Source organism: Verticillium alfalfae, genomic scaffold (assembly GCF_000150825.1).
Source record: "Verticillium alfalfae VaMs.102 supercont1.1 genomic scaffold, whole genome shotgun sequence".
Classification (NCBI taxonomy): domain Eukaryota; kingdom Fungi; phylum Ascomycota; class Sordariomycetes; order Glomerellales; family Plectosphaerellaceae; genus Verticillium; species Verticillium alfalfae.
Genome location: NW_003315038.1, coordinates 3254505 through 3266249, shown reverse-complemented (window position 1 = coordinate 3266249; position 11745 = coordinate 3254505). Strand labels below are relative to the sequence as shown.

The 11745-nt window shown below is 55.5% G+C and overlaps 3 protein-coding genes across 3 annotated transcripts in view; 1 reads left to right on the top strand and 2 right to left on the bottom strand.

The window, feature by feature from the left end:
* VDBG_00992 (DNA topoisomerase) overlaps positions 1 to 4461 on the top strand; it is a gene marked incomplete at both ends in the record, with an annotated part of 5697 nt that extends 1236 nt beyond the window's left edge. The window contains 2 exons of the mRNA XM_003009263.1: positions 43 to 2850; positions 2905 to 4461. Coding sequence (XP_003009309.1) covers positions 43 to 2850; positions 2905 to 4461 — 4365 coding nt within the window. The remainder of the gene's footprint in view (positions 1 to 42; positions 2851 to 2904) is intronic.
* Positions 4462 to 5479: 1018 nt separating this feature from the next.
* On the bottom strand, positions 5480 to 6872 carry VDBG_00991 (cwl1; the record flags this gene model as incomplete). Its single annotated transcript, XM_003009262.1, has 5 exons — positions 5480 to 5911; positions 5968 to 6269; positions 6338 to 6499; positions 6592 to 6624; positions 6797 to 6872. The coding sequence occupies 5 exons, from the start codon at positions 6870 to 6872 to the stop codon at positions 5480 to 5482; spliced, it is 1005 nt and encodes a 334-aa protein (XP_003009308.1).
* A 1586-nt stretch (positions 6873 to 8458) lies between these two features.
* On the bottom strand, positions 8459 to 11572 carry VDBG_00990 (GTPase-activating protein GYP5; the record flags this gene model as incomplete). The annotated part of the gene is made up of 3 exons (XM_003009261.1): positions 8459 to 10400; positions 10466 to 11076; positions 11138 to 11572. The coding sequence occupies 3 exons, from the start codon at positions 11570 to 11572 to the stop codon at positions 8459 to 8461; spliced, it is 2988 nt and encodes a 995-aa protein (XP_003009307.1).
* Between the last annotated feature and the right edge of the window lie 173 nt (positions 11573 to 11745).

The window sequence follows — 11745 nt, the reverse complement described above, 5'->3', positions numbered from 1 at the left end:
CGTCGAGTGCCAGGACTCTGCCAACGAAAAAGATACAAACAGACCTGGACCGACAACATGAGTAAGATGGGAAAGGCCAAGATTACCTCGAGCAAGTCCAGCGACTTTGTGCGCATCACCTTCAAGCCCGACTTCAAACGGTTCAGCATGGAGGGCATCGACGATGACCTCGAGGCCTTGTTGTACCGCCGAGTCTACGACATGGCTGGCACGATCAAGGGCATCAAAGTCCACCTCAACGGCACCGTGGTCAAGCCGTCGGCGTTCAAGGGCTACAGCGAGATGTACGCCAAGGCTATCGCCAAAGAACGAGCCTCTGAGGAGGGAGGTGAGCCCAAGGTCACCGTGGAAATGGACAAGAATGACAACCCCCGATGGGATGTTGGATTCACCGTGTCGGACGGCTCTTTCCAGCACATTTCATTCGTGAACAACATTGCCACTACGTCCGGTGGCACACATGTCAACTACGTCGCTGACCAGATTGTCCAATATCTCACGAAGTACCTCGACAAGAAGAAGAAGGGCCACGCCCTGAAGCCGCAACATATTCGCAACCACATTTTCGTCTTCATCAACTGCCGCATCGAAAACCCCTCGTTCAACTCTCAGACCAAGGAGCAAATGACTACCAAGATCAGCAGCTTTGGTAGCAAGTGTGTCTTGTCAGAAGCGTTCCTAAAGAAAGTTGCCGCCTCCGATGCCATTCAGAACATCATGAGCTTTGCCGAGAAGAAGGCGGACAAGATGATGGCCAAGAGCGATGGCAACAGGCGATCGCGCATCAACAATGCCAAACTCGTCGACGCGAATTTGGCGGGCACCAAGCGCGGACATGAGTGCACCTTGATCTTGACGGAGGGTGACTCTGCCAAGAGTCTGGCTGTTGCGGGTCGCGCTATTCTCGACCCTGACCGCATCGGTGTGTTTCCCCTTCGTGGTAAGATGTTGAACGTCCGCGATGCATCCATTGAACAGATCACGAAGAACCAAGAAATCCAGAACATCAAGCAATTCTTGGGACTGAAACACAAGCAAAACTACACAGATACGAAGGGTCTGCGTTATGGTCATCTCATGATCATGGCCGATCAGGACCACGACGGCAGTCATATCAAGGGCCTTCTCATCAACTTCCTACAGGTCCAATACCCTTCCCTCCTCCAGATCCCCGACTTTTTCCGGGAGTTCATTACGCCGATTGTCAAAGTCTGGCAAGGCAAGAACCCCAAGAACCCCCAGAAGCTCCAGGCGTTCTTCACTCAGCCTCAATATGAGGAGTGGAAAGAGGCGCACAAGAATGAGATCAGCCGCTGGGAGTACAAGTACTACAAGGGTCTGGGCACCAGTTCCAACGAAGATGCCCAGGTCTACTTTACCAATCTCGACGATCATCTCAAGGAGTTTGACACAATGCAGTCCTCCGAGGCGGATCTGTTCGATCTCGCCTTCTCCAAGAAGAAGGCAGATGCTCGTAAGGAGTGGCTTGGCAACTTTGTTCCGGGAACGTATCTCGATCACTCGACCAAGTCGATCACGTACGATGATTTCGTCAATAGAGAGTTGATCCTCTTCAGCATGGCTGACAATATGCGTTCCATCCCGTCAGTTCTTGACGGTCTGAAACCTGGTCAGCGAAAGGTTATGTTCGCTTGCTTCAAGAGGAACCTCACCAAGGACCAGAAGGTCGTGGAATTGGCCGGTTATGTTTCCGAGAAGGCCGCGTACCACCACGGTGAAATGTCTCTTCAACAGACGATCATTGGCCTCGCTCAGAACTTTGTCGGTTCAAACAATGTCAACTGCCTCGAGCCCAGTGGTAACTTCGGTTCTCGTCTTGCCGGTGGATCAGACGCTGCCAGCCCCCGTTATATCCACACGCGCTTGTCTCCATTCGCCCGGAAGATCTTTTCTGTTCTTGACGAGCCCAACTTGGAAGTTCAAATGGAGGACGGAAAGCCGATCGAACCCAAGGTCTATGCCCCGATTATTCCCATGGTTCTGTGCAACGGCGCCGATGGCATTGGTACAGGTTGGAGCACTTCGATTCCCAATTATCACCCAATGGAGATTGTCAGGGCCATCAAAAGACGCATGGGTCGCCTTGATTCTGACGACACCGAAGGCAAACCCTTTGAGACGATGATGCCCTGGTTCCGTGGTTGGAAGGGTACCCCGGAACCCGCCGAGAAGGACCGTTACAAGTTCAACGGCATTTACGAAACCGACGACAAGACAGGTGAAATTATCATCAAGGAGCTCCCCATCCGAATGTGGACCGATGATTTCAAGGCGAAGTTGGAAGAAGTGATCAGCGGCGCCAAGGGCCCGGCCTGGATTAAGGACTACAAGGAGTTCAACGATCATAAAAATGTCAATTTTGTCATTCAGCTTGATGAAAAACACTACAAGGACATCCACAAGACCCACGAAGGTATCATGGACAGGTTCAAGTTGAACAAGCAGGTTGCGACGTCGAACCTGGTGGCATTTGACAGCACCGGCCGCATTCGCAAGTACGAGAAGGTCGAGGATATTCTGGAAGAGTTCTACGTCTACCGCCTTGATATGTACAGCGCACGCAAGAAGCACTGGCTTGGGGTCTACCACTCAGACTACCGTAAGCTGAAGAACCAGGCGCGCTTCATCCAGGAGATCATCGACGGTGAGTTGATCGTCTCCAAGAAGCGGAAGCCAGTTCTCGTGCAAGAACTGCGCGACCGCAAGTACGAAGCGTTCCCCAAGAACGACGGCAAGAAGCAGGCGACGACGGAAGAAGAGGACATGGATGCGTCCGACAATGAGGATGACAGCGTTGGCGGCGCTGCCGACTACGATTATCTACTTTCGGTATGTAATTCACACTTGAGAGGTTGGAGTACACAATGCGCTAACCATTCGTAGCTGCCTATCTGGTCCTTGACACTCGAGCGCTTGGAAAGGCTGAACTCTGCGATCATGAAGAAGAAGGGCGAGCACGACGCTCTTCTGGCCCAGAGCGAAAAAGACCTTTGGTGCCAAGATCTTGATGAGTTTACCGAAGAGTGGGAGGCACAGCTTGAGATGGATGACAAGATCCAGTCCAAGATTAACCGTATGGGCCGCCGACGATCGAGGAAGATCGGTGCTGGCGGAGGCAAGGTCAGCCGCAACAAGGCTGACGATGACTTCGAGCCTGAGAGGAAGAGGGCAGCTCCGAAAGCGAAGGCGGCCGCGAAACCGGTACCTGCTGCCAAGAGGTTCCAGGAACAGTTTGACCGGAAACTCGAAATCGCAAAGGCCGAGTCGCCAGTCGACGCCTTCTCTGACGATGACTTTGCGATCCTTGCCAAGCCCAAGGCTGCGCCAAAGACTGCACCCAAGGCGAAGGAGCCCGTACTCAAGGCCGAGGAGTCAGACGATGACACCGCTACGGCCGCTCTTGCACGCAAGAGCAGCGTGCCGGCCTCGAGGCCAAAGCCGAAGGCAAAGGAGACTCTGCCCAAATTCGCCGACTCCAGCGACTTCTCTGACGGCGACCTGACCAGCATGAGTGCGAAGAAAAAGAAACCCGCTGCGTCTGTCGAGCCTGAAGCCGAGCCGGTCATGGGTGGGCGCACGAAGCGAGCAGCGGCTGCCAAGGCCCGACCTGTCTTCGACCTGTCAGAGTCGGATGCTAGCGACAACGACTTTGGCGATGTCGGTGACATTGGCCAAATGGTTCACGGGTACAAGTCGACGACAACAGATCCTTCCAAGGAGCTGAAGAATGGTAGACTCAGCTTGCACGGCATGAACCGCCCCGAGTCCAGCCATGGCGCACGTGAGGCAGCCCTTCCAAAGCTCAAGTCGAAGCCTTCAAGGCACATTCTGGACGATGACAGCCACGACGAGACGAACTATGAGGCTCTCGCGGTGCGGTCGTCGCCCCACAAGCCTGTGGCCAGCAAGGACGATGATCTGGAGGAGTTCCTCAGTGATGACTCGGTGCCCGCTCGTAAGCCTTCCAAGGCATCCTCGTCGTCGCGGGAACCCGTGCCTCCACCGGCTCTTGAGGTTAAGAAGGCCCGTGGACGCCCCGCGGGAACGAAGAACAAGCAGAAGGATGACGCTGCGACAGCAAAGGCTCCTGCCGCCAAGGCCAAGGCCAAGGCAGCTCCCAAAACAGCTCCCAAAGCAGCCCCCAAAGCCGCCGCGAAGCCCCTGCCTCTCTCACCTGCTGCCAAGGCATACTCGGCCAGCAAGGAAGCGAAGAAGCCCGCGAAGAAGACCGTCTTCAGCGACGACGACGACGATAGCGACGATATGATGGTTGACGCTGATGACGCCGAGCCTTCTTCGCCGCCCCCACGTCCCGCGGCTAGAGGCCGTCCGGGTCGTGCGGCTGCCAAGAAGAAGCCCACCTACATCATCGACGACGATGAAGAGAGCTCCGTGGCCATGGACGAGCCGCAGGATGATGGCTTTAGCGATAGCGACTAAAAGGAGTCGTCGACATTTTTGGCAAGTGCGAGGCGTTCACGGACGGGAAGGGCTGTCAGATCAGATGGATGCGATGATATTGATGAACAAGCATTTTTCTCGGGCTCGGAAATTCCCACCCTTCTTATTTCCTTTTCTCATTCCTCCTCCCTGCCCTCATGCTTTTGCTACGGATCCAAGACCAGACTTGCGAATGGTATGTTATCTTCCTTGCCTGACTAGATATAGCCCCAACTTTAGTTTCGTTTTCCTTATCGACTCTTGTCACCTTGCTGTTGTTGTTTGAGTACATCTCGGATTGGTGCGTGAATACGACTACTACTGGCTTGACATTGCTTCCTACCGCTCGTGATACTGCTTGATGTCTACTTGTGTGACGCTCTGAGCATTGTGCTTGGCAGTCAGACTTGCAGACTGGTTGAACATAAAAGAGCGATACTAAGCAGCCGTACAAAGTCTTGAGCTGTCAGGATCGGATGCACAGCACTGAGGTGAACGCGTTATGAAAAAATAATATTACGAGGCCCTTACGAACCGTTCCGTTCCCTTGCCGCGGCAATCTCAATCTGATGGGTGTCCGTCTTCCTTTCGCCGTCGCCGGAAATCATGAAAGGGAGCGAAACTAAAAATCAACCATGAGACCCAGGTTCGTCATCGAGAGTACAGTACATCGTTACACAAACCAAAACTCTCCCTCGTGGCAAGTGCAGGCCACTGCAGGTCTGCACGGCCTCGTCTGATGCACGAAAACACACTCCGATCCGATAGAAAGCCCTGCTTCCAAAATCAAGCGAGAAAAAGAAACCCAAGCGACGCCGGAGTCAAGAAGCTCGCAGAATGATCTTGCTGTCGTGCCCACGTCGATGCCACCTTTTCCGGTGGAAAAGACAGTCACATCGTGTCGCGTCGTTTCGTCTCATGCCATGCGTCATCGTCGTCACTCGACCAGCAGCATCAACTCGCGGTTTTCGCTCACGAGTCTGCTCGCCGCAGGTAGCTGTTGATCCCAAGTGGCAATTTAAGAAGCCAGCTGAGGGTTCTCGCCAGGAACGACGGGCTCAGTCGTGGTGTCGACCTTGTTGAACTCGGTGCTGGGGGCAGCAGGGAAGTCCTTCTCGGCAACGGGCTCCGAGGCGACGGGGGCGGGCTTGGCGGAAGCCTCGGGAGAGGGCGAGCGACCGAGCAACTGCTGGGCCTTGGTGGTGTAGTCACCCATGTACTGCTTGGTCAGGTCGGTGGCTTGGGCTGCCTGCTTCTGCGCAACGGAGCGGAACTGAGCGGTCTGGTCGTTGATGACATCGCCAGCCTGCTTGAGGTGGTGGTCGATGAGCTCCTGGTTGGAGGTGTAGGCAAGGGGAACGACGAAGAGGGTGGTAGTGGCGGCCAAGGCGAGACCCCAGAGAGGCATGACCTTGACAAGGTAGTAGGAGATGAAGGCACCGAGGAACGCCTAAATCCATGATCAGCCTGACGAAATACCTGATCTGTTCACGAGCACAAACTTACAGCAGCAGAAGCACCGACGTTCTCGGCGAAGAGGATGCGCTGAGCCTCAATGACGAAGAAGTTGACGAGCTCGTGCACATCTCCTATAGCGGCATCGAGAGTCTCCCTCGAGATGGTGTGGTAGCGGCGGGGGCGAAGCTGGGTGGCCAGGCCGTTGTTGAGGACGAGCTTGCCGGTAAGCTCGGCAAGGACGGTGGTGCCGAGAACCATCCATGTAAGCTTGAAGGCATAGCGGAGAACATCCAGGTAGCGAACAGCAAAGATGACCGAAACAATGGAGGCATAGGCAATAGCGGAGGCACCTAGGACATGCTTATCAGTTTCCGTGGTTCGAAGAAAGCCAGGTGGAAGCAAGAAGATCATGACGTACGAGGGTTCTTCCAAGAAAGGAGCTCGGAGAAGAACGAGTGGTAGTGGGTGAGAGGCTGGCCGGTGGCAGCAGGCTGCGAGGGAGTCCTGCGAGAGGCAGCGAGGTTGCCAAACTCGTTGGAGGTCTTGGCCGATTGGGCCTTTACGTTCTCAGCCATGGGGCCTGGAGAGGGAGAGCTGGGTCAGTAAATTTTCCTGGCGACAGAGATAAGGCGCCGGCAGATCAGCCATGGCCCAAGAACACAATCAACATACCGTTGGCGAGCTGCTGGTAAGCAGCAGCGGCGTCTAGCGGTCGAGGGTCAGCTTCTGTAGTCAGGGTGTGCGTTTGTGTGGGTGCGGCGGGGAGCTCGAATACTGTCGTCATCCGGGTCAGCGAACAATGATCCAAGGCAGAGATAACAAGGATTCGAAGCGAGGGAGTGCAAATAAGTATCTGCATTTCATTCACGTACCTTACTCTCCTTGGTAGTCTGGACGTAGGAGTTGCCATTGGCACCTGGGTTGCCAGTAGGGGCGTCGGGGAAGTCAGCCATTGCGATCGGGTGACGGTGGTGTTGTCGTGTGGATGTGGTCGTGTGAGCGTGTGTGGAAAGGGTAGCGAGCTCGACAGGCGAAGATGGATGGCAAAGAGCACGCGAAGATGCAGGTTCGAGAATAGTGATTCCGAGGAAGGTGAATGGTAAGGTGCGAGAGGGTTTGGGAGTTTTGTGTGCGGTGATGGTGGAAGAGGGAGTGGGAGAGCAGGCGAGATAGCGCTTGGAGGAGGAGAGAAAAGCACCCCTTTGTGTGGGTTGCTCACAAGCGTGGTGATGCAAATGACGGGACTGCAGGAGCAACCTGGAACCCACCCGGGGCAGGAACGAAAAAAACAGGCCCTGACCTCCTTCTCCCTGCCTACATACCTTAGGTACCTAGGTAGATACCTTAGCTTTCTCTTTCTAGCCTCTGCCTGAGCCTCTCTGCCTGTCCTGCTCCAGCTTACCTTCACCTGGGTGGACCTTCCACTGTGGCTAGTGCATCCAGCTGGCTCGAGCGATGACGCATGTGTGCCACAGCAACAATCGATACGACTTTTTTTCCCCCGTCTCGTCTACACCATGACACAGCCCGGTATGGTGCATTGTCAAGTACCCTATACCTTCTGCAGTGTCCACCCTACAGCGCTCCACCGCGACCCTGAACTCATTGCGACATTTCCCATCATCGGCTCGCGACGCAGAGAGCCTGGAACGCCCGTCGCTGTCGTCATACCACGACATGCAAGCAACCCGTACACGCGCACCAGAGCGTGCCCCCGCCAGCAGGACAGACAGGCAACAGCCACGTCCCTCTCGTTATCTGGCCTCAAGCTCGAAGGAAGGAAAAAAACTACCAAAACTTGACAGATCTATCTGATGGTGATGGTACGGAGTCTAGGTTGCAGCATGAAGGGCCATGCCCCATGACGCGCCCCCAGCTCAAAGGGGTAGCAGGGCCAGGTAGTGATGTTTTGTCTCGAGACTGTCTCCTGGCCGTTGCATGTGATTCCCCGCTTTCGATACCACCCCGACCAAGCCCGACTTGGCCAGAACATGACATGCACGCGCGCGACTCGAGCGTCATCCCATTGGGAGAACGACTTTGCTGGTTCGCTACCTCCCAGGACCGTGACTTGAGGGCATTCGGAAAACGGGCCGATGATGAGCTACGTAGACGGACGCCTGTTCGAGGCAACCTTAAGGATGCGCCCGCATCACAAACATGTCAAAATGAACCTGACAAATAATTCGTTTCATTCTCACCAGGACTACAAAAGTCTTTCGCAAAAGCGCCCAAGGTAATCCCACTAAGAGAAGCCAGACAAACAGTCAGAGGCTCATCTGGCCCTTGTAACCTCCAGAACGCCGGTCAACTCCAAGGCTATGTGCGAGCAAAGTCAGTCTAATGCTGTGTTCACTTCCGCCTGTCCTTTTGTGGATATGATACTTCATGCCTCCCCTTTACTGATCCTTTTCCTTCTGGTCTTCCGTCAAATGTACTGCCATCCCCGCCCTCACAGCTCGCACGCCGTCCCTAACACTATGACCCATCTCCTCCACTGATGGCTGTCTGTCCGCCTACGGTTGAAGCACCATCTAGCCTAGGCCCGTCGCCAGCCCCAGAATCCTCCAGCCTGGGTTTGTTGAGCGGGTCTCTGCTCGATAGGTGGTGTCGTGACAGCGGGCGCCGCAGCAGCCTTCGTGGCATCTCCGCCGGTGAATCGGCCAAAGACACCCATGGCAGCCAAAGCAGCCGATGGTGCTTGAGAGACTGGTGGTGTGTCCCCTGGTGCCAGACCGTACGCCTTTCGAAGGCTCTCGAGCTTCAACTTTGACTCGTCTGCCTCTTGTCTGGCAATAGCCTCAGATGTCTTGGCCTGCACGAGTTCCAGCAACAGCGCTTCATGGTCGCTGACCGGAGGCGATGGCGTGGAAACCGTAGGAATCGTTGAATCGTGAGGCTTGGGGAGCGACGATGTTCTCTTGCCGAACGCCGATCCGGCTTGCGATGGTGTTGACCTACTTCTGCCGAGCTTCAACTCGCGAAGTCCTCCAGCAGCACCCGTCGCCGCCTTGGGCCACTCGCCCATGTTGGACGTGCTCGTGTGCGGATGGGCCGCCACGTTAGCGCGGTCGTCGACCTCAACAGCAGAAGCCCGCACCCGCATGTTAAGGATCTGCCTCTCTAGCCTTTGTTTATCCTGATGCAGGGCCCGGGTGTGAGCATGGCTCTCCTTGACTTGTTCCTTCAGAGCTGATACCTCCTGATCCAAGTCATATATCCTTCTTCCGTAGTCCTGAGACTGAGAGATGGCACTGGCAAGTTGATCTTTGGCATGACTAAGCTCATCGCGCAGCGACGTTCTAGACTGAATGGTTGAAGAACGGTGCCGTACGGTCACTTGCGGCAGGGCGAATCTTTGTTCGACAACATCCAATAGTTGAGAGAGGTCGTCGGCGGTGGGGGTCTTTGATTCAGCATCCAAGGTGCTGTTCCTCTTGTCGGCTTCTTCGTCTGCCTGCTCAGCATCTGTGCTCTCATTGGCCTTGACAGTCTCGAGGCTTGCGTCTGTCCCAACCGAATCATTGCTGGCTTTCTTGCGGAGGCCGTCGAGCAGCGACCGGACGGCTCGCGTGTCTTCTTCACGCTGCTCACGCTCCTGTTGCAGGTCTGACGCCAACAGTGCGTTGTTCCGTTGCAGCTCGCTGAGGGCGGTGAGGAGATCCTCGATCTGGTTGTGGAGATTCCTCTCCTCGGTGTTTTTATGGTTCGTGCTATTGCTGGGTTTGATCGAGGCGCCATCATCGGCAGTCGTAGTTGACGAGTCCCGAGAAACCCCAGTCGCGTCGGTGGAAGTTGAGCTCAACACACTGGCTGAGCTAGCCTCCATCGAGTTGAGAGTCGAGGCAAGGCTCTGCTTCGAGGTGCTGCGTCGCAAAATGCTCATTGGTCGCGAGGCGGCACTTAGACCAGGGCTCAGGTTGGATGATTTCGTAGAAGACGTGGCCCATATGCGGCCCAAGAATCGGGAGGCGGCAGTGGTCACATCTGATGTGCGTGCCGCATTGGCCGTCGCAATCTTCTCCTCCAGGTACCCCTGCTCGAGCTGCAGTAGTTTTCCTCGGCTGACAACGCCGGTCAAGCTGACAAAGTCTTGCACGAACTCATCGGCGTTGTAGTGATAGCAATCCCAGAGGCCACGAGACAGGAGAAGTTGCATGACATCCTCGAACTCGCTGCAGCCCAGTATGCGGGATTGATTTTTGCGCATGAGCGACAAGGCGACACGCATGAGAGTCTCCGGGGCGCCCTCTGCAAAGATGACATCGTAGATGCGAAACAGCATTGGCAGGGGACATGTTGTCGCGAAGAAGCTGAGGAACCACTGTGAAACATATGCCGGGTCAACTTGTAGATCTTCCATGTGTCCCGACAACAGGGGCAGATTCTCGCGCAACAGCTCCCGAAATTGGTAGATGCGGACGTGCAGTCCTGACAGGTCGGGAAGGAAACAGCTGCGCAGATCATATCGTTCCATCAATCTGATCATGTCACGGTTAGCGTGGTCTGGTGGTACGAGGATGCAGCTGCCTTTCACGGCTCTTACCGGACCAAGACGCAAAATGCCTGCTTGTCAGGCATGTGCATGAGCAGAGGGCCAACAAGGAAGGCCAGCCCTTGACAGTAGCCAATCTTCTGGTCGTAGAGACTAAAGCACTTGAGCACCCTGCCGAGCATACGCTGGCCGTCACCCTCCGGATCGCGGAACATGTCAACGCCGGGGAAGCTCCGTCCGAGATCCTTGCCGATCATCGGCTCATACGGGCTCGACTCGCCCGAGAACCGCTCGTACTGCTCTTCCAAGGATGCATCGCAAGCGCCCGACATGCTCTGCCACACGACGCCGCGCAGCGGAGGCGGAATGCCTTTGCGGATCTTATTGGATAGAAGTGTCGGCAGCCTGGCGGCGGTCTGCTGGTAGTCTTTGACGAGCGCAGCATAAAACTCGAGGTCGGTCATTGGAGGAGGTGGCAGCATGGAATATCGAAGGGCGGAAGGTTGAGGTCCATTGACCATATCTCGCAGTTGGGCCATCGAAGGGGGTCTCACGCGCTGCTGGTTCGATAATTGCTCGACAGCCTGCACCTTGACACTCTTGGGGTTAGTAGCCAACAAGTCGTTCTCCTTTTCGAGCATCGCGAGCAGCATTGCCGTAGACTGTTGTGCGATACGTGTCAGAAACTGGGTCGTCGCTGCTTAGGGAAGTCAATCGGCATACCTTGTCCGTCTCGTCGTCCTTCGGCTCCTCGGCTTCCGTCTTTTGCAGCTGTTCCCAGTTGACTTCTTCCGAAATAGACGAGCGGCGAGCCTTTGCATTGTGATCTTTGTCGTCCGCGGGTGATTCCACGCAACTTTCATCCTTCGCATCCACCAGTTCCTCTTCGATGCTTCGGGCACTGTTCGTTGGCGGAAGTGGCGTAGCAGGGTCGCTCGATACCTCGTCGAGGCTGTCATCTCGCTCGACCACATGAGCGAGGGGCGTCTTGTCGAACCGTGCTGTGCTGGGTCGCCGCAGTGTTGTGGCATCCTCGAGCAGCACCGATGTATCAAGAGTCAGCGTGGGCGGCTCCGACAGCCTGACAGTGACCATAGAATCGTGGGCCATCTTGGGCGTCACGCTGCCAGGGACGTTGGGTGCAAACGCCTCGGGCATCGGACTGGCGACTTCTTGTTTGTCTTCTGCAGGCTTTTCTACTCTTGTATCGGTGACAATGGCATCTGCCAGTTTCAAGGTGTTCTCGTCGATAGGAGAGAGGGTTTCGTTCGACTGAGGTTCGGACTCGTGTAGGGACTCGGGCTCGGATGTTGGTCGTAGCGTCGACGTTG